This window comes from Brachionichthys hirsutus, chromosome 17 (genome assembly GCF_040956055.1).
Source record: "Brachionichthys hirsutus isolate HB-005 chromosome 17, CSIRO-AGI_Bhir_v1, whole genome shotgun sequence".
Classification (NCBI taxonomy): Eukaryota; Metazoa; Chordata; class Actinopteri; order Lophiiformes; family Brachionichthyidae; genus Brachionichthys; species Brachionichthys hirsutus.
Genome location: NC_090913.1, coordinates 7,007,553 through 7,030,335, shown reverse-complemented (window position 1 = coordinate 7,030,335; position 22,783 = coordinate 7,007,553). Strand labels below are relative to the sequence as shown.

Here is a 22,783-nt window from a genome sequence, read left to right as displayed (position 1 = left end):
AGGGGGGTGATGGGGTTGAGTGCACATGATAGTGACCTCTAACACCTGAGGGACACAATTGTTGGAAACAAATGTGTGCAAAAGTGATGATTGCCAAAGTGCCGCGCTGGCGGGCCCATGATTGTTGGCACAAATGTTTGAAGTTCCGAAAGCACAAAACCGGCACAGATGACGCTGTGTCCTGCATCTCCTCCTTCAGAATGGCAACCACAATCGAACAGGACAGCACACATCCACTAAACACCCATCTCACCCCGCTCCCCTCAGGACGCAGGTACAGGTCACTCAGGTGCATGGGAAGAGCTTGATCCCTGCTGCCATAGCGGCACTTAACAAAAGGCCTCGCTGGACAGGCCAGTGTGGACTTTACATGTTAACGTTGTTTTGTTTGTTTGACTTTTAATGTGTGTGTGTGTGTTTTTGTCTCTGTACTATTCTGTCCTTGGGCTGTGGGTGTTACATCTGAAATGGAGACGGTGCTGCAGGAAAGAATTTCCCCAAGGAGACAATAAAGTGATTGATTGATTGGTTGATTGATTGAAAACCTGTATGGTGAAACAGTTCAAGTTCAGTTTTCTGCAAGCAGTTTTCCCACTCTTGTTCAGGAAACTAAACACCATCATGTAATAATCCTTCTGAAAGATGGAATGTAAATAAAAATATTTCAAGCTCCTTTGCTTGGAGGCACTGTGGATCCTGTGGTTCTTTTTTTATTTTTTATTTTTTTGAAATATAAGACAAAATTGAAATACCAGGAATTTTCCTTATTGTAATCCTAAATGGAGTGAAATTTGGGAAAATGATTTAATTGTAATTTTCTGTTTTGAATAAGAACAAATAAAACTAGAAAAAAGAAAAAGAAAAAAAAGATCTGTTTTCAATTTGACTACAAAAGAAGAGGGCCAAATGGCAATGCTGAAAACAATAGAGTAGAATGTTCAGTGTTCTAATGGTTGCATGTTTAGTGTTTTCATCAATGAATACTGTGTGCAACACATTTGGAACTAGTTTTGTAGTTTGATCACATCCAGCCTCAGAGAATGAAAAAATACACATTTTTAATTTTTATTCGTGGCTTTAATTTTCCTTATACAAAATGCAAATACCTCTTCCCCCTTTTTGGCAACAACATGGAAAATGCCTTGCTTTCATTTTTGTTTGTTGCATATAAATATGACCAGTAGGGGGCTCTGTCTACCTTTGCATTCAGTGGAATTACTCATGATTTTCACAATAGAGTTGGCATATTATACCCTCCTGAGACCCAGCCTATGGACAAGCGTCCTCTGTAGTGGACACTACAGAGGACATGTCTCAGGAGGTCTCAGGAGGATATAAAATATAACTTTGATGTTATGCTGCCAAAACACACACATTCTATAGTGACCTTTACGATGAAGTAACTGAAATCTTGGACTGAAAACTGTGAAAACGTTATTGTTTTTTTTGCCATAAACGGGTAGTATTCTAATCACATGACTGATACTAAAATAGTAGCACTGCACAGAACTATATATTTTATGAAACTGAAACACGAACTTTTGATTAAATTCATTAGATACACTGCTGCTCTTTCCTGTCTGGCAGTCAGTTTGTGAATCTAATGGTCTTAATTGAGCCATGTGCAAGCAATTACATTTTTGTGTTATTTGTAGACAAATGTAATTCGCTGTTTTCCGTATTTGCAAAAAAATATATATATGCATTTTCCTTGAATGGCTGAGAAATGCAAATATGTTGTGAGCAAAAAATGAATTAATCATTTAAAATGTATGTTTTGAAGTTGAAGAAAAGATAAGATAAGCCGTGATGGCTTCTCAAAAAACGGAATTAAAACATAGTGAACTTAATAATAATGGAGACAATAAAAATACTCAAAATATAAAAAAGATACAAATACACTCAGATTCATGACTCTGTCCTCTCTAACCTGTCTTTGAATAATTCCTTCCCGTTTGTGCGCTTCTTTGCGCTTCGGAGAAATCTTGCAGCGCTTTCGGTGCGGACTTGTTTGCGCGTGCGCAGACAGAAGCCGAGAGAAGCGTCAGACTCGCAGACGGTGAATGGAGCTGCGCTGACAACTTATCAGCAGGTGAGCTTTATCCGAAAGAAGACATATTTTATAACTACTGTAAACTATCTATATCTGTTGCTAATAGTTTGGGATTTAGTTTCTCGCGGGAAAAGTTAATATCGATGAATTATAAAATAAATGGCTTCTATTAAATGTTGCTCATCATGCTGTTTGTGCAGTATGTGCGCTCATGCACAGGCGCGACAGTTAATGGTGATTTCTTTTTAACACTAATCACTTTTTTACGCAAAGGAGAGGGGACCTTTTGATGATGTTTACGCGTTGCGCTATCTGACTGTCTACACTACAGTACAGACGTGCGCTTCCGCTCCAGCGCAGTTGACCTATGGCAGTGACGTGAGACACACTGTATAACTCCTGAGTGAAATATCACACTTACAGACGGAGACGGTTTCAGAGCCAAGCGCGTTGCGCTCTGCTCTGTGACGCGGGCAAACCGGAGCGACTGCGTTTTTGTTCTTCTCCTCCTCCTGAGATAATAACAGGGCTTTGATAACGCTGCCTCATCTGATTGAAGCTCTGGCTTTCTGAGCACAGGCCTATTTCCTCCAGCTTCCTTGTTTTACATCCGAGCTTCCTGGTACCAGTTCGGCTGAAGGGGATGTTTGATGAATCCAGTCAGTCAGAGAGCATCATAAGTACTCTTTTACAATGTACCTGTTTTGTTCATTTTCAATACAACAAACCATGGACTTAGTATTATTATTACTATTATAATTATTCTTATTTTAAAGGTGCAGAAGCATCCTGCGTTGCACAAAATGCCCAGGGGGGGGGGGGGGGGGGGCAAAACAATTTTTATTTATTGTTCTTGTCAGCTCTTTGGCACAAGGAGAACAGTGACATAGAGATTTAATATATATATATGAGGTGTAAACAGATTATTATTATTATTTTAACTGTTTTTAACATGATAATACAGCAATACTCTACAGTTATATATGATGAGAAAAATGATTTTCAGTCCACACAGTGATGCAGCTTAATGATATGACTCTCACAGCTGAGATTGTGTAAATTGTGATTTTTATTCGTAAAGAGAGGGAACATTGATTACAAGCTACTTCGACTTTTACTTCTTTAGATGAAGGCATAAATAACCTGACTTAGATGGGACTGCTGTAAATTAAGCAAACAGAAACCAACTTTGACTTTTTTTGGAATAGAATAGCAACTTTCAATATTGGTTTCTCTGGCAAAAGGCAAAGTGATGTTGTAGCTCATTGTTTCTCTCATTTTATGTTAAAATGAGATCCGTGGATTGATGGACGGACAGACTGATTATTTGTGCCGCTAAACCATGAAGCTCACCTGCACAAGACTGACTTCAGCACAAAGCTCTTTAAGTATTCCATAAAGGCAAGATTTGGACTAATGTTTGGATGCCTCATAATCTGTGTTCTGTTGTAATTTACTTGATCCATTTTTAGATACGGAAATAAGCTAAGGTCAGTGTTTGTGGTTCAGAAGCAATTGTGACTGTAAATTAGTGGCATGCTATGAGGAAGTATTTAGTGTCTGACGAGAAGAAGCAGTTTGGAAACTATATGAGCAGGAATACCCAAGTTGGTGTTTCCTTGTGATTGTAAATTTTGATAATCTTTGTCTTTTTCATGGGAAACTCTAAGCTTAACAATTAATTCATGTTTGACCATGATTTCAGAGAAGAAAGTAGATTGTGGATGTGTGAGGCAATTTATCAGACTGCATGGGGGAAAGAACTAAGAAAGATGCTTTGTAATTTCCTCTTCTCTTTGGGGTTGGGGAATGAAAGTGTTTCAGGGAAACGCCATTAAACAAACTGCACGAAGTCTGAAGGCTGTGTTGATTAAAGATTTGTATGCTTCAGTGGAGCCTTTGACCATTTCAGCTCAGTTCACATGGCCTGATTAAGATTAGTCGCTTACAATGGTGCCATGAAAACAAAGTGCTCAGCAGAAAGCTTCATTCCAATGTTCAGTCATTGACAAACCAGATACAGTGTTTGCAATGCAGTCCATGCCAGTGAGCAATTTTGACAAAAATGCATTTTTTTATGAGTAGAATTTTAGATCTGAAATGATGACAATCTTCACAATTGGGCAGTTGTGAGTCATCCACCCATCCATCCATTTTCACAATCGTCTCGTCTAAAGCCGCTTCATCCGCCTTACAGATCACGGGTGTTGCTGGAGCCTAACCCAGCTTACTACGGGCGAGAGGTGGGGTACACCCCGAATGCGTCGCCGGTGCGAATCGTTCCATTTCTTAATTGTGCATGAGGGTTGGTTGCGTGTGTTGATCTCGTGTAATTGTAAAATGTATACATTCCTGATTTGCTCAGTCAGATGAAAAACTATTTTAGTGTGTCACGTTCACCATTATCAGGCACAACAGAATAAAGAAGGCATGCTAGAAAACTCCCAGAGAGTGCAAACATCTGCCAAAGTAGCTCACCTTCTCCAATATATCATTGATAACCTAAAAGCCACAAAAGAGTTTGGCACTCATATTAGAACTCAACTGTGTGTTGTGGTTCATGTCTGAATGACAGACTCTGAGCGCCTTCTTTTGGCGCTTGGATCATTTTCCATCCAGTGATTGCCAGTGAAAGTTCACAGCAGCGCATTATGCCCACAGGCTAAATAAAGGACGCTGCCTGGTTAAACGGACAGTACACAGGAGTGCTGAATGTGTCTCCACAAGAAGACTGTTTGTTTTTCCATTCGTGTCAATGGTTGAATATTTGGTTGGAAAGTGTCTCAAATGTTTCATAGAGCTGATTGGAGAGGTTTATAAAAGGCAAGGATGCCTAAAATGAAATGGTGAGACTTGAAGCCAGTTTTCATGCGTGTACTTCCCTTTTGAGAACGGCTGTTGACTTGGGTTTTCCCAGTAGTCGTGCCATGTTTTTTTCTCGAGATTGGAAGTTCCATTTAGAACATCTCCTGAAGGAAATGGCACATTTAGAGAAGGCAGGCACACTATGACACTGATATTGACTCGCTTCGCCCGACTAAAATTAGTAAATGTGTAGTGAGAAAGGATGTGAAAGATCTTACAGCTCACAGAGTTTTAATATCTCCTCACTGAATTCTTGAAGTAGTTTGTTTGCCAGCTGAATAACAGCGGAGATGCGGGACAGAGGTCAGGCAGGTGAAACCAACACGTCGGCTTGTTTAGTTTCAGTGGAGACAGTCATTACATTTTAGTTTACTAGGATTTCATTTTTAGTTTGTAGGTGATACATTTTTTTTCGACATAAACATTGTGCATCATTAGTAGTTACGCACACACATGCACTAACACACGCTCATGGATCCCAAAGACTTCCTCATATTGTTCAGCATGTTGATACAGGAAACCCCTTTGGTCGATATCCTGCTTCACTTTACCAACCTTTGGCTGGACACGGTGCTTCTTAAAGTTTCAGAGCTGAACTGTAAACCCTGGGGGTTTTCCTGATGTGCTCCACCCAGAGGAGATAACCGAAGATGCTGTGTTCAACATATTTGTGAAGTGTCATTATTGTTATCTTCTCAAGGTGGGTAAAAAAATATATATGCTAAACCTGTTGTACACTTGTGTAAGCTTGAATGATTTATCGCATTGGAAAATCCAACTGCTGTTACTCTGGACTTGTTTTCTGAAGATCCCTCTGTGTCATCAGACTCCATGCGATCCTGGGTTGGGTTTTTCCAATCAAGCGAACGCACACACACATGTAATTACAACCCACATCCCTTGTGCATTATGAATGCACTTCCACATATCTGGCAGGTCCTTCCTGTTTTCTGAGATCTCTGACGCGTGCCTAAAGGGACTCAAGCGCTCAGTTGAGACTCTGCGACCTGCATGAGGATGATGCTGAGAGCCGTGTTTCATAGCTGAAGCTTGGATTAAGAACTGTTTTAATGTAAACTATAAATACCAAGGGGAAGTTTGTTTCACTGGTATGCAGCCTCAGTACCCGTTTAGATATGAGTAAAATGTAAGGTACGTTGCTTCCCTGAACGCTCGCATGCTTTGATAAAATAGTAGGGGAAGATGTTTGCTGAGTTTTTCATATGGCTGAGCAAACAATGAATGTATATATTTTACAAATACATGAGATCAGCAAAAATAACCAACCATCACCATTAAGAAATGGAATGGTGAACAATGCCCCCAAACGTGTTTTTTGGTTTGGGAGGATTTGCTAAAGAGACTTTTTTAACTAAACACATTCTTGAGACTCTGGTTTTACCAAACTAAGCATTGTGACAGTCGTCTGTCTTTTTATCTGTTTGTTTTAGTATCTCTGTGACTTTATACCCGTGCAGTCGATCTGGGTGTCCCTCTGCCTGTCTAAATATAGGATGTCATCTGCCCACTCATTCTGGTAGACAGGAAATGTGTGTGTGTGTGTGTGCCAGCTCCTACACTGCATCTGTGGCTTGTGTCAGAGAGGTTAAAACGGAATGCAAGTTTGCACATCTGCAAGGAAGAAAAGTCAGTGAGTGTACATGTGCTTTTTGCATGAATATACCTGCACAGTGTTTGTGTGTAGTGAGTCATGTTTACCACTTTTTAGACCTAAAGTGTCTGACCCAATCCTGATAACTAGCCAGATATTTAAACAAAATGTACATAAAATAAAGGCTGTGGAGACCTAAAAACGAATCACAAGTATGTATCAAAAGTTAATAAATGAATTTATTAACACGCACACACACAGCATTGAGTTGACGTTACGACCACAAGTCGCTCTCTCTTTTTTGCTGTCTCACTCGCTCCATCTCCCCCACCCCGTCTCTCTCCTTCCACTATTCTCTCTCTGTCTCTCCCTCCCTCTTTATTTGCCTGTTGCGTAAGGTTTCAGTTAAGAGAGCTTATTGTGTGGATGTGGATGCAGCACCATTTCGTTCTTACCTGAAGCAGGTAGGTTTCACTAGCAGCTTTCGCTGGTAGATATCATAACAGAAAAGGGATGAGTTGAGTTTTGGTGCTTATGGACATTTTTTCAGAGTGACTGAAAGGAATTTTGTTTATTCTGATCAGTTTCATGGGGTTTGTATGTTGTTGGAATGTTTTGAGGTTGTTATTTTGTGCAGATTCATGTGGGAATGCGGCTCCTTTAGTCATTCGTGTGTGTTCCCTGTTGTAGCATTAGACTTAAAACACACACAAAAAAAATATTTACCTCCTTAGCATGAAACACACTATTTTTCACATGTGCATGGAGACAGGCTGGTGGAGGTGAATCTATTGTCAGATCACCTGAGAATAGGAAGGATGGGACATGAGTTATGAATGGCATCATAATTATTGTCTGTGTACTTTTGTACTTTGCTGTCAAAAATATAAACGAGTTGTCACTCCACGACTCGTCAGGCAGCGCGACACCTGCTTAAAGAAACACTTAAACTTTGACCATAGACCTGTCAGAATGTCTCTGACATGGCCTATCCGTTTTCTCATTCTGATTATTCTTCACAGACCCACAGAACATGTGAAACGTTACCAGAATGGCAACCTGGTGTCAACCAGCTAGTATGAGCAGCATGGAGCCAACAGGTAGAAAACAAACACAGTAAATAGTTTGTCATCAATTGGAAGCACGTCTCTATTTTATTTCAGGTCGTTTTTGATTTGAGTGTATTCGAGTGCATACATACGTGCTTACTTCAAAGAAAACCTTTTCATATTCAGTCTTAAATCCTGTTGGCTCACTTTTTTTTTGTCAGTTGGCGGCCCCCCCACAGTTTCTGAGGAAGTGCTCTACCAAAGCCTCAAGGGTGTTCTGGACAGCAAATCGGATATGGACTTAGAATGCTTCAACAAAGGTATGATATGATCTACCGCCATGCATTCATCTAAAACATAGAGATTTCTTTCCCCGGGTCTGATGCAGCTTAGTATCCATTTGCTTTTCGCTCTGCTCACAGGTAGCGTGGCAATCTTATCAGCAACTTTTCCCTTTTTATTTACTGGAGCTTAACTTTATTTTTATGATATAGATATTCTAATAAGATTTTGATTAGCAAAAAACAAAGAACAACTTTATGATGCTCATAAATATTCATTCACAGTTTCAAAATATATTAGTTTATGTACCAACTTTATTCCTTATCAAATACTTTTTGTTTCTTTTTTTCCTGTATTAAACACTTTGACCTGTTAGTCTTTTCACCCTGCATTGATTTGTGACATCAGCCTTAATGGTGTTAATTGCACATTTTTCAGCATGTCAGCAGTGTGACTGCTGTTCAGTTGGTCATCACATCTATTGTGGGTTAGCACTGCACTGGGGAAATGTGTGCCACATTTAGCAAGTTTGTGTTACCCTTATGGAAATATTGCATCCCTTAATGACTTGTGTGTGTACTTGTGTGTCTGCGCAGGAATGCTGAGATGGTCGCTTCATAAAAAAGTTCAAAACAGTCCCGGTAGCAGCTTCTCTCTGGTGCGGGTGCTGATAAAAGAGCTGGAGAAGGTGCTTGATCTCACTATGGGCAATTTTAAGTTCTAATTTGATCACGTCTTTATCAGCAATGTGTGATTGTGTGTACCAAAGACTGCTTATGTTAGACTTAAAACGTTGTGCTATAAATTGTGTGATCGGCAATTAATAAGTGGATTAATTTCTGTTAATTGTCCAGTTATTTCACATGTACTGTAGTAGCGATAAGCATTTGGTTGTGTTAAAATGTGTTTTCCACGCAGGCTGAGAAGCTGGACTCTCACCAGAACTTGATCCCCCTGCTCCACACATTGATGTATGGCATAATTCAGGTACAGTGATCTGTACCTTAACTTTCTGATCAATGAGTCCATACATTTAGAAATTGTTCGTGATTCTGGAAACACTAGAAAAGCACTTGGAGAGCGCAAGCCTCTGCCAAGCAGCTCGTTTCCCCTCATCTTTAGATTTACACATCCACGTGGTGATCTGGATCATCATCAAAATGTTATAAATTGTTCTTTGTATCTTGGTATTTTTTTAAAACTGATTTTAACATCGAAAATGTGCTGGCCCATGAATAAGTATATCTGGTAAGCCTGATGATGCCATTTGCAGAGCAACACTGCTGTCTAAAATAAAATACATCTCCAAGACTAACATGTTTTTACAAGAAAGTCATGTTTTGTCATATTTTTTCATTTGGTTGTATATCTGTGTGTGTGCGTCTGCAGCATTAATAAAGTTATGACATGATTTCAGTGAGGGGTTTATTTTCTTCTAAATATTGGTGGTCATCCAAATCATGAGATGGATGACAATTTTGATTTGAGTAGCATTTAGTTCATTGTAAATTGTTTTAAAGGTAATTAATGTCATGGATTTCAGCAGGAAGGAAGAAATGGGTTTTTAATGGAAGAAAATTAGCGGGCGGCAAATCTTTAACTCTTTCAATGCCATTGATGTCTATCTAAACCCAACCATAAGTCATATTACAACATATTCTATGGGGCTAAAATGCCATTTAGGCCCATCCTTTAGCTTTTCGTTATATTTGAGCAACAAGAATGATAACAGGCACTCATTGGCTGTAAAACAAAACTCGTGGTTGTTATTCTAACCTGTGCCGTGTTTTGTTGATATTCTAGACGGCCTACATTCCAGACGAGTTGTACAAGCAGGTTTATGACTGTTGCAAGAGACTCCTGACATACCCTAATCCCTACTGCAATGTCAGCTATGGGTACACAAAACAGATCAAATCTGAACGGTCTGCTCCAGGTAAGTTTCAACTCCAGGTTTGGCAATCCAGTCTAGAATTGAAACAAGGTTTTTTTTCTTCTATTAGGACTGCAAAATCAGTGGCATCCTTAAACCCATGCCACACTACACGCAACACACATTTTAAATGGTGTTGACTGCAACATTTGCTTGCATAGCTTTTGTCATGATAATTTGATTTTATTGTCATTTTCCACCAAAACATAAATCCAATAATAATAATAAAATTGCTTGAACGAACAATCACTTAAAACAGATCAAGCAAGTCGTTCATCAACTACACTAGTATGACTCACAATGTTGTCATTGGAAGCATATTGTACATGTCTTAATTCAGATCCAAGAAATGGTTAAAAAAAAGGGAAAGAGGCAAGACAAAGACAATATCTAAATCAAACCAATGCGTAAATGTAGCCAAACCCAACAGTTGGAAATACCAGAGGTGTAGATATAGTTAAAGGCTGACACAGACTAATTGTAGAGACCCTTGGAGCCAGTCACTTATGATAATAGATAATATGCAGTATGCAAACATTCATTAATCATCATTTGTAGGGCTGCTGTACCAGAGGATGCTCACAGCAGAACAGAGGTTAAAAAATGATCATTATCCTTTCCAGGAGAGGTGAGTCACCGATATGCATGTCCTTCAAGGACTTATTACTATTATTGTAGTTTCTCAAACTTCTGCATGCAGTTAGGCTGCTTTCTTTGTCTATCACATCGTGCATTGACTTAATCTCTGCAGGGTCTTTGTCCTGGCTGACCCAGATGTCTTCTCTGGCTCTTTGGGAGAATTCCTGCTTGTTGATACTGAAGGCTATGCTTCAGAATCAGGCGGATCCCTAGGTCTGGTACATCACATGTGTAATGTGGTCCAGCACTCCATACAGGCTGCTTTAGGAGCAAAGCAGTGTCATGGTCAGCAACTAGCAAAAGCCCTAAAGGTCAGTGGGACTGCACAGTACTGTTTTACCATGTTGTTATATTTTTTTCTCTTTTCGAGTTGTCTATTTTGACCATTGCATTAAACAGTACCTGTCTATGGTTGTGGCTGCAATTACACTGACCGTCTTTGACGCAACTTGCTTTAGTTATCTTGATTTTATTACCATACATGATTAGCCAGCCATCATGTATGGCTTAAAGTAGGGGATAACATACACGAGCATATCGGGCAACCAAAAGTCAATAACATCAAAGCAAATGTACATCAAAGGACCAAGGTTATATAAGGAATAAAAAAACTAAAAAAACAGCCGCGTATATGGTTTACAATATTACTACAATTTACAATGGCTGGTGATTCAATATTGAAGCCAAACACAACAGCATTAAATAGAAAAATGCTCCACAAGGCTGAGCATCCTTGGAAACCCTCTGTGAAAGCATCCGCTCTCAAATGTAATGAGGGTGCTGAGCAAGTCAAGACTCAAGAGCTGCTCAGTCGTCTCTCTTGTATCCTCAACATGCTTACACCTTGGATGTTACAGGCTCTGGCGAGGCAGGTGATAGAGCTGGCAATAGACACAGAGGAGAGGCTTAAGGCAGTGACTGATTTGATATTTGAGAAGGCTATCTCAGATCCCAGGTACTCTGGGGTCTGTGTCACCATGTGCCAATGCCTTATGGATTTGAATGTGTCCAACCCAGACAAGCCTGGAATTTTTGTCGAGTTCCGCACTCTTCTGCACGATCAATGCCAGAAAGAGATTGAAAAGGTCCTACATAAAAATGAATTTTTTGAAAAGAAAAAAGAGTTAGAGGCTTCCATAAATGAAGACGAGCGTGCTCACCTTAAGGTAGAACTGGAGGACGCCAGAAACAAGGTCCGCCAACGCTCACTAGGCAGCTTATGGTTTATTGGTGAACTCTTCAACGTACAAATATTGGCAGCAAAAGTCATTCACAATTGTGTTTGTGAACTACTCAAGAATCAGGATGAGGTGTCTCTAGAGTGTCTCTGCAAGCTGCTCTCAGTGACTGGCAAAACCCTGGACGTTGACAGTGACAAACCGCAATTGGATTCGTACTTCGCCCAGATGTACAATATTGTCACAGAGAGGAAAACTTCAGCCAGAATCCGTTTCATGCTGGAAGATGTATTGGACTTTAAAGGGTGTAACTGGATGCCTAATAGAATTGACCAGATCCACAAGGAAGCAGAGATGGAAGAGAACAGAGTATACAACGATAGTGGATACAGAAAGAACAAAGGGTGCAGAAAGTCCAAAACTCCTCTTCCTTCACAATCAAAATCTAGCTTGAATGCAGGGCCGGTAGAAAATAAGTCAAAGGCCATTATTGAAGAATACCTCCGCATCAAAGACGTGAATGCGGCAGCAGAACGTGTGTCAGAACTCAACACTCCCTCATTGCTCTACGTGTTTGTACAGAAAGCTGTACGTATGACACTCTACCGCAGCACTGTGGCCAGGGAGCAAATGGGTCTGCTGCTGCACCATCTTCTAAAGGAAAAGACACTGACATCACAACAATATTACAAAGGACTAGAAGAGACCGTGAAGGCAGCAGAAGGCGTGGCCAAAGATAAACCTCTCTTTTGGCGTAACCTTGCTGAGATCATTACCCCCATGCTACACGAAGTGGGTATTGCCGTAGCCCAGCTCTTCGGGGAGATTTCAAAGCCTTGTGTGCCACACCGGCAGGTCATGCTGCTGGTAGAAATCATCTATCTCCTTTGCTATGAAATTACACCTCAAAAGGTCAGTGCTATATGGACAGAGGCTGGCCTGAACTGGACTGAATTCTTACCTAAGGGTCAAGATGTCATCAAGGTTGTCAGTGACAAGGAAATGTTGGATGAGCTGCAGCTGATGCCTCCATCAGCTGAGTGCCAATGGGTGGAGGCTTCTGAGCAGCTGCTGGAGGCTTCTGAGCAGGTGGTGGGGGCTTCTGAGCAGGTGGTGGAGGCTTCTGAGCAGCTGCTGGAGGCTTCTGAGCAGGTGGTGGAGGCTTCTGAGCAGGTGGTGGAGGCTTCTGGGCAGCTGCTGGAGGCTTCTGAGCAGGTGGTGGAGGCTTCTGAGCAGGTTGAGCATGTCAGGGAGCTGCCCATGAACATTACGACTGTGGGTTGCTTATGCATGATTCTGCTGATCGCCATTTCTGGACTGTTGGTCGTCCTCCCTGTCTGAGCATCCTTAGTGTGGTGTGTTACCACAGCTGTGGTAACACACCACACTAAGGATGTAAAGGGAAATCCCGCTAAGATGCGATCATGTGTGTTACCACAGCTTAGTGGTTTTAATCTGAAATTACAAAATTAGGAGTCCTTGATGACGTCCACATCGTACAAGGGCCAAAAAAATATCTGGAGCAGTTTGCCCGGTGGACTCACCATCCGAAGAGGGCTGAACATAAGTGCACGTGGCACCAGGACACCCTAGGCCGGAGGTCAATGATCGACCTTGTTGTTGTATCATCAGACATCAGGCCACTTGGCTCTGCCCCTCTCTTTCACCCGTGTCCAAAACGTGGCCTGAGGTCCGATGACACACCACAAAGTGCTCCAGATGTTTTTTTGACTCCTTGTACGACGAGGACATCATCAAGGACTCATCCTTCTACTATACTACAAATAGAAATTGTAAGGGATTTCTAACCCCTCTTCCGGTTCTTGTTCCGTGGGCGTATTCAATGAGGAGAATGTGGTGGGATAAGATTAAGACATTTATACAACAAACAGATCAGTACAGTTAGTTCGGATATCAGCGCTGGGATTCCACCACATTTCTCATGGGGGCCTTATGGTTCCCCGGTCCCCAGTCCCAGCTCTGGTGGAATGTGGAGTGTGGGCTGGTGACTGGAGAAGGGCCAGTCTGCCTCCAGAGCACTGCCGAGGTGCCCTTGAGCAAGGCACCGTCCCCGCTAACGGCTCTAGGTGCGCCGACCACGGCGGCACCTTCACCCTACTCCCTCTCCGTGTGCTAGGGCCCTTTGATACAGTGTGTGGTTGTTTCAAGGGGCCCGTTGTTCTAGGGTGAAAATTCGATTTCATTGTGTGTGTCCACAGATGATGATTAATAAAAGTATTTCATTTCATTTTATTTCATTCCATTTCATTTCATTTCATTTCATTTCATGGTGGAATGAAGACGCTTCCTGCTTCGTCACACGTCATTCCGTCCCCTGAAGGCGGGACTTTGCCCCAGCCAATCTAAGCCCATGTTTATCTGTAGTATGTGTGACGTCACTGTTGTGAGACGTTCCAGCAGGGCCTCCTGCTCCATCAACAGGTCGGCGGGGGCATGTCCTCCCCCCACCGCTCGATCGATACTCCTGATCATAGCCGATATACATAGTATACAACAGCTTCCACCTGTCATAAACATTCCCATAACTGTATCTCCTTAACGTAATGAAATTCCCCATAATTCCCATTCATTAAACCATAACCATCAAATCAAAAGCATTCAAACACATTAATGTCCTACAATTCCATTGTTAATCGCTCTAAAATCCTCAAAGGTTTCCGTCTAGAACAACCAGATTAAACATGCAGCAATATATAACATTAACTTTATCAGCTAGTCATTCATCTCTCAATGTTAGTAGTTTAATATTTAATATTCCATTTGATTGCACAATCGTGAGTGCCATCTTTTAGAATTCAGGCCGTTACAAATGACAAATGATCCCTGTGTATAGGAAACTTCTGCATGACCTTAGTGGTCAATCAGACCAGAATGACTCGTGTGAATATCCCCAATAAAGGTCTGTTATCTTTAAACTATGGCATGGAAATGTGTCCTTGCTCTGATCCTAAAGTCACACCTCATCACGCTCAGGAACGTGTTTGTGTATTTCGGAACAGGACATGGGCCAAGACGTGCGGCCATACTTTCAGAAAGTGTTGGAGTTGCTCGAACAGTGCACCGAAGACAGCAGCAGAGGGGGGGAGGGCGGATCTCAGAGGGAGCACCTTCAGCAGCTGTACCGCGAGATCATTGGTGCCACAAACTCAGGTGCAAAAGCACACCTTCACATTTAGTTGTAAAGTGATATTAGATGTAAGAGTAACATTGATAGTGTCTGTACATTACGAATATCTTCTAACTTGACTGTAAAGTCAAGTTAGAGATTCAGATCACAAAAAGGCCTTGTACGAGAGTATTAAAATAGTCGCTTGCAGTAAAAAATGAATTAAGAAGCTGTAAAAATTGCTGCAGTGAATTTTAATGTGGAATGCATCAAATGATTTGTAATACCTGGGCTACTTCACTGTGAGTTGGAACAGTGACGTAGCCACTGTTGTCCCCCCCCCGCCAAAAAAAACATAACAGTCTGTCTGTATTTTTAGTTTTTTCTGAGCATCCACTATTTTCTACACTATTAATGATAGATGCATCATCATATGAACCTTCTGTCCCCTCCCAGTTCGGCGATAGAGGGAATCCACCTGTTTGCAGAAAGAGAGGCAGTAGTAGGGTTGTTTTGTTTGAAGCATTATATTTTCTTCCTATCTCTCTTACTCTGTGTGTTTGTGCGTAATACAGAGCCATTGTCTGGTGGACCACTGTGCAACTGCATTCTTCCCAACCCAGAGATGAGCTTCTACCTGTTGAAGGACTTTGATATTGGTGAGGAACTCTGGATAACTTCTTTTTGGGGCGGGGTCTCTCGAGGGAACTCATCAGCACGACTTTTTCAAAGGACAAATCACCAAGAGAAATACCACAAACATTAAATTATTAAATTATTATTATTACTTTAACAGTCGCCATTTAAGATAATTTGCTTGAATTAAATTTAGCATTGCTCATCATGGAGGTTACTTAAATAGAAGAATGAGGCTGTTTGAACATGCACACCAACAGTAACATTGTCCTAAATGTGAGCGATTGTCCTGGTCCATCACTGTTGTGTAAAAGTAGACCAAGCATCTTTGTTCCAACTCACAGTGAAGTAGCCCAGGTATTACAAATCATTTGATGCATTCCACATTAAAATTCACTGCAGCAATTTTTACATCTTCTTAATTCATATTTTACTGCAAGTGACTATTTTAATACTCTCGTACAAGGCCTTTTTGTGATCTGAATCTCAGCAGTTTGTGAACCAAAGTTGCGACTTTAAAGTCAAGTTAGAAGATATTAGTAATGTACAGACACTATCAATGTTACTCTTACAGCTAACAATATATAGCATTTATTCTATGCCCACTCTCATTAAAGCTGCATTTCTTTCTTTAAAAATTAACCATTCACAATATATATAAAAATGCATCAATCTGACACCCTCGCAAAGGTCAAGGAATCATGTCTGCATGCATGTCTGTGCCTGCCCTGCATGTGATTGTTGACCTCTGAATTACATGTAAGTGATGTATGTTGAACTGTTTACAGGAAAGGAATTGACCAACTGGCTTCCACACGGCTCCTTGAGCCAGGATCAGGAGGACCCTGTGCTGGGTGAGGCTCCCATTGACATGCTGGCATCTGACATGACTCGCCTCTCTGTCCTGTCCAATGACAGCGGCATTGAAAGAGACTTGCCCCCTAGTGCTGATAACCCCTCATCATCTCTGGAAAATGCCAGCGGGAGCACATCATGGGAACGAACCAAAAGGTAAATCTCATACCAATACTTTGCTTGAACGAAAGGCTTACTGCTAGCTTCATGTGGTTTTATCAAATGTATCCTCAGGATGAACCTTTACTGCAGGGCACTTTTTCATGTATTTGCTCAACGGCATGATCATGGGATCATTTGGTTCATGTGGTTTCTTTGTCTAATCTTACCTGTGTGTGACAGTGAAACGTCTTCATCTCCAAGCGAGTCAGAATCATCAAAGCTGTCACGGCGTGGAGGTATCAAGGTCAGACTAACTATGAAGGACGGTATGAAGCTGATGCAGGAGTCCTTCGATGACCCCACAAACCTAGGAGGAGGAGGAAGTGGAGAAAGGGGGGAAACAAGAGGGGCAAGTCTCCAGAGGAGGGCCGGAAGCAACACGATGCAGAGCCCTTTCCCCAAAAAGCAAAGACTTTTTACTGCCAAGATAGTGGTCATGGGGGATGACAGGGTACTGGGCCGCCTGGCCAAGCAATACTACACTTACAAGTAAGAGTGCTCATCATTTTTTTTAGCAGATTTGTTTATGACTAATCTGATAGAATAAATTGCTTGATATATAACCTATTATTATGCTTGTAGAATGGTATTTTTGTAACTCAGCATCAGCAGACAGTAAATTGTGAAATAATGGAAACTTAACTTGGGTCCCCTTTTTAGGTAGCTAATTTAAATAATTTGCTGCTGTCATTCTTGCATAATGTATTATGACATTTTGGGGGGGGGGGGGGGGGGGAATTGCTGTAAAAATCAATAGAATCAACATTTTGATGCAAAGGACAGGGTGAAGTGGAGAAAGTTGATTTGCTGTGGCGAACCCTCACGGGATAAGCCGAGAGTACAGTAGTAGTAGTAGTAGTAATAGTAGTAGTGTATATTGGTAAGGGCTCTTGAGTGTGATCTAGTTTTTATGGTATCATGTCACACTTTATTTTAATTTTTTGTGTACTGTATGAAGTATATCATTTAATCACTAAATACATTTGGCTACTTTAACTGAATTAGTCAGAGACTATTCATTCACAATAAGTTCAATTTCAAATGTCAAATGCTCTAAACTAAAACCGTTTTGCTGGAATTGTCCATTTGTCTGTCTGTGGTTTATATGTGCAGGAAAACGGAATATCGGAGACTTTCTCTCACAATGAAAGTCAACGTTCAGTTTTACTATATTCCTGTTTCCAGTGCTTCAACACCAATGTCCTCTGTCAAGGTAAGACACATTCCTCTTGCCAACACAACACTGGACTTAAGTGTTAAGTGTGGAAGCCGGCTTTACAACAAATGGCTTCTACTGAATCATTAGATCAGTTTGCAAAAAATTATATTGCACTATCTTCATTGTGTGTAAATTTAAATGCTTCCCATGAATTTGCCATGAATTTGCTTCCATGATAAGATGCAATCCTTTTCTCATTCCCGTTTTCAACTGCTTATCTGAATTTGGGTTACGGGTCACTCCGTATTCCCTATTATTTTCCTCCAGGAAACCTTTCTTAATTCCAAGGAGAACCCCTGCACTCTTGGTTCCTACTTGAGCATGGTGGACCCATGGTACAAAACGAACATCAAGAGTTTAGGCGCCATGATTCCCAAGATGGCAGAGGTGGGATGATACTATTTAAATCAAATCATACGCAAAAACCTTTTTACTCTCCTAAAATGTTACATTTTACTATGAGTGTGGGTGGAAAAAAGAGACAGACTTGTATATGAACATTGCATGTTAAAGGCTGCACATTAAAATGTAGTAGCAAGAAAACTATTTGGCTTGAGGAGGAAATAAATGTGATATTTCTTGCTTCTTTTTTGTCAGTGCATTTATCAAATTCATGCTACATCTTCTTTGCTTCTGAACTTTTCAAGTTATTGGAATATTTTACAGCACTTTGAAACACAGCAATGACAAATGAAGCAGAATTATTATTTTACATAGCAAGCAGGTGACTGATTTCATGTCTTTTATCTGCTTTAACCACAGGCCGACCCAGCGACATCCAAAGGCCCCTTTGTGTCTGATGCCATTTCCTATTACATACGTACTGGTCAGCAGCCTGTCTACTTTGCCATCTACTCTGTTAAGGTGCTTTGATACATTTTATGTGTATGTTTTTTGAGGATTAAAATCACATCATCCTGGATTTCATTAAAGAAATGCATCTAGTTTTTTGTGATGTTGTGTTTTCTATTAGATCACATCTACCAACATGACAAACGCTGTGGAAGATGTGTTTCTCACCCATCTAGAAATGGATTTTTCTGACATCAGATGGATCTCTAATAGAAGTGGATCAGGTGTGCTACTCTGTAGGGATCATATGGTGATGAAGTCAGCCGTGAACCTCACTGCACGTCACTGCATGGTTGTCAGTCAAATAGTCATTTTATGAGAGTCAAACTGGGACTGTTGGTGTTAAATGGAATGGCATGATGGAAGAACTGAGCTGCCTAGCTGGAGAACTGCTCTTGACATCAAATGTTTATGGAATGTGTGTAAAACGATATTCAATTCAATCCAATGTTATTTCTATAGCACCAGATCATAACAGGAACTTATCTCAAGGCATTTACAGGTGCAGCAGGGAAAGACGTGCAGGAAAAGATATAACCCAACGTGTCGCACGAGAGCAATCACACAGAGGCAAGGAAAAACCTTACTTTAACAGGCAGAAACCTTGAACAGAGCCTAAGACTCATAGTGGGCGGCCATCTGTCTTGACCGGTTGGGTTGAGAAAGTCGCAAAGAGAGAGGCAGATAGAAAGACAGAGAGAGAGACACAAGGACAGGTAGGAGGAGAGTCAAAAGAAAGAAAGGGAGAGAGAACAGGAACATAATATATATTTACTTTATATCCAGTGATGTACAACGTATTAGCTGCTGAGCAAACTACTGATGAAAGAGCTGCTATATAAAACTGTAAATGATCATGCCAGCAATAAAGATATGCCTCTTTCAGGCAGACAGAAGAAGAACCAAAGGGAGTTATCCGGAGCTGTTGTCTTAATAAATTACCGAAAGGTAAGTTGCTTCTTTGAAAATGTTTTACTGTGTTTCCTTATGAGATTACTGTAAGGAACCAATGCCCTTCCAGCCAATCATTCATTGTTTCTGACACTAACATGCTTTGCTTGTGCTTGTCCAGGTGACATTAAGTGGTCGAGATGTTGATATAAGTACCTCAACCAGGACATCAAGTGCTCAGATCAGTGCTATTCCCTCCAATAAAGAAGAAGGTTCTGTGTTAGCTCTGAGAAGATCAAGTTGAAAAGCTCCCCAATGATTGCCCTCTTATGCTTCCTTTTTCTATATCTGCATTTGTCTCATAGATCTGGACTGTTTGACACTGACATTAACCAAATCTAAAAGCAATATTGTGGTGAGTCTGGGGGGGGGGGGCACATCTCTCTCTACCATTGCAGAGACAGTTCATGTGAAAATGACTAATGGAATGTGTACAGTTTATACAACAAGAAATTGTATTCATTGAATTAATTCAGTATTCTTTTTTTCTGAAATTCTCAGGAGTTTCGGACCAGAAATATTAAGATTGAAACTTTGGAGAGTCGACCTTTCATTGTTACCTTGGACGGAGACAGAGACAGAACCTACAGAGACGTGCAGCGGTAAGCGAGTGTAGAATCCAGAATCCACTGGTACTGTTAGTGATTTGACCCCAACAAGAAAAGAAAACCCGCTACATACATATACATATGCGCCAATTAAAACTATTTATGTATGCTAAATTTGGAGTAAATCTTTGAACGATTAACTACCAAGATCTATACATTTTTAAGATTGGCTTTTTCAACAAATTGAAAAATATGTACGGTTTTTCTGTCATAAACCAATGGCTTGACTTTGAATCTTGAAATCTTTGTGTTCTAGCTTGGAGATTGTCCAATGTCGGGATCCTCTTTTCAGTGCCCACAAGGCAATGAGGACCAAATTCAACCTGGGAGAGGACAAAGATGCTTGTTTGAATAAATACATGAACAAAGACCTTTCTCTACCAATTAACACATTTACTGGAATCACCACCTGACACCATGGACAGACTGAAGAATTCATGCGGTTTATGGTTTGTATCTTAATGAGCTGCTCCTGAAACCAAAGCCTTTCAGTTCAATCAGTCAGGACTGACTGCAAGTATGAAAAAAAAAAAAAGGCTGTAAATCTAAAGCAGCCTGAGGGCAAGTGGACCACGTAAAGCAGTTGTGGAATAACCAGGAACAAAGGCATCACAACTCAGAGCACAACTTAACTCCTGCCTCCTTTCTTTCTTCAAAAGTTAAATACTGTACATGTGTCAACAATTATTGATCACCTCCTCCAGCTCTTCCGGGGGAATCCCGAGGCGTTCCCAGGCCAGCCGAGAGACATGGGGACAGGCTAGTGTGTCCTAGATCTTCCCCGAGGCCTCCTCCCGGTGGGACATGGCCGGAACACCTCCCCAGGGAGACGTCCAGTAGGCATCCGAAATAGATGCCCGAGCCACCTCAGCTGGCCCCTCTCGATGTGGAGGAAACTCTTTTTGACCGCTTGTATCCGGGGATCTTGTCCTTTGGGTCATGACACAAAAACTCGTGACTATAGGTGAGAGTAGGAATGCAGATCGGGAGCATCGGCTCAGCGGCTGCACCGGCACATCCGTCAACCTCACGCTCCATCCTTCCCTGACTTGTGAACAAGTGAATAGTTCTAAAAAACTATCAGCCTTGCATGCATGGAAGAAACTAGCTGGGGGAAAAAAACAAGCTATGACATGTCAGTCTGATATAAACATCACTATTGATGTGACATCATACTTAGAACTTATAAACGTTTATGTTCATAAAAAAATAGCAAAATCTGAATTGATGGGTTGAGTATAATTTTTTACTCGTCAGCATTAACACAAACACACACACACACATGCATGAAAGGCACAAATTGCCCTGACTTGTCAGCTTTTGGCAGGTGCAGAGTGTTGACAGGTTTGGTCTACGATGGCAGTTGACTGTTGTCTTTGTTGAATCATTCCCATAACCTGTTATACCTGCTACACAAATATAAACATTAAGATTCGTTTCAGTGTTTGTAAAACTTTCTAGAACTGTGCGATGTTCAGTGTTTAAGCTGGAGTAACACATTTGTCATTGAAATGGAGCACGTGCAACTTTTGTGTTTTACTTCATTAGATTATGCACAAACATGACAGCAAATCAAGCAGCAGCAGCTTCCTTTGTCTTTGGAGTCCTGTGCTCTTTATACAAGATGAAGTCCGGGACCTGAGAGACTCGAGTTAAAATTGAACGCTCAACTGTTTCAACCTCGTTCACTTGCTTGCATCTATTTGCACTAAATCATCAGTGTTGTTGTTTTCCCTTGTTGCAATGCAGCCACTGTTTAATACCTGTGATTATGCCATTGATCGTTTGAGTCCCTTCAAATATAATATCCTCTGTGAGGATTTTTTTAAATGTACTAAAGAGATTTGAAAATGTGTTTCAATGGAAATTGCTTATGTAGTTTAAGGTTGGTGGCTCCTTATGAGTCAATAGGTTTTCAGACTTAAGACACAAAAATCAGTTTAACGCAGCTACTGGATTAGTCGTTGATACTGAAGAAGATAAAGGCATTGCTTTTATGTCTGAACTTATCACAAGCTATATAGTACCCACCAGGTTACTGAAGCTGAGGATGCTTGTGGCTGATGCTCTTCAGCATCCAAGATCTCAACAGCCTCAGAAACAGAAAGAGATGTGCAAATCAAAACTTGACTACATGTTAGTACATGTCTTTGTGTCTGCTTGCCTGGCAGGGTAAAATCAGTACAGCGTGTGCATGTTTTTGTCTAATGACATAATTTAATTTCTTTTTAACAAAATGTAAATTAATGATTTTTTTCTGTACAAATATCTTATGTATCATAAATTCTGAAAAATATCTCCTTGAGGGTAAACTTTCTGAATAAATGGCCAATTTATTAATGACCTGAGGAGAAATTATTTTATTCTTCCTTGTTGTGCGTGATTCTCAGTCCTCCAGTTAGATCACGGTCGAGCTCTGCGTTGAATAGTCACCCACACTTGTAGAAAAAGAACTGAAGACGCCTCTTAGATTAAGAGTGAAACGTCATCCATCTTTTTCTACAAGTCACTTGTCTTTATTCATCACAGAGAACTGTAATTGTTGTGTTGATCCCTGGACCTCTGATTCACTTTTACTTTTCATGGTTGGTGTATAAAGATACCAACAATTAATAACTTTTAATATCCCATCACTGATTGCTTGTCCTATAGTATTACTGTTATTTTAGCCTTTGATGAAGAAGCTCATTCATCAGTCTGTCTTCTTCAAGCCGTAGTTTCCATTAGGAAAATTAAACACTTATGTGGCGCCATCTAATGGC

At 40.8% G+C, this 22,783-nt stretch overlaps 2 protein-coding genes across 2 annotated transcripts; both read left to right on the top strand.

Annotated features, from left to right (window-relative positions):
- Nucleotides 1-7,608: 7,608 nt before the first annotated feature.
- LOC137906876 (phosphoinositide 3-kinase regulatory subunit 6) lies at nt 7,609-22,344 on the top strand. The gene is given in 20 exon segments (XM_068751171.1): nt 7,609-7,630; nt 7,801-7,899; nt 8,458-8,549; nt 8,780-8,848; nt 9,665-9,797; nt 10,353-10,422; nt 10,546-10,744; nt 14,632-14,782; nt 15,314-15,397; nt 16,163-16,385; nt 16,572-16,880; nt 17,505-17,604; nt 17,878-17,997; nt 18,373-18,482; nt 18,589-18,686; nt 19,349-19,410; nt 19,535-19,625; nt 19,719-19,768; nt 19,915-20,015; nt 20,278-22,344. Coding segments are annotated over 20 exon segments (2,340 nt in total). The 3' UTR covers nt 20,435-22,344.
- LOC137906618 (eukaryotic translation initiation factor 4 gamma 1-like) lies at nt 11,144-13,748 on the top strand. The gene is made up of 2 exons (XM_068750907.1): nt 11,144-12,886; nt 13,584-13,748. The coding sequence occupies exons 1-2, from the start codon at nt 11,144-11,146 to the stop codon at nt 13,746-13,748; spliced, it is 1,908 nt and encodes a 635-aa protein (XP_068607008.1).
- Nucleotides 22,345-22,783: the final 439 nt, after the last annotated feature.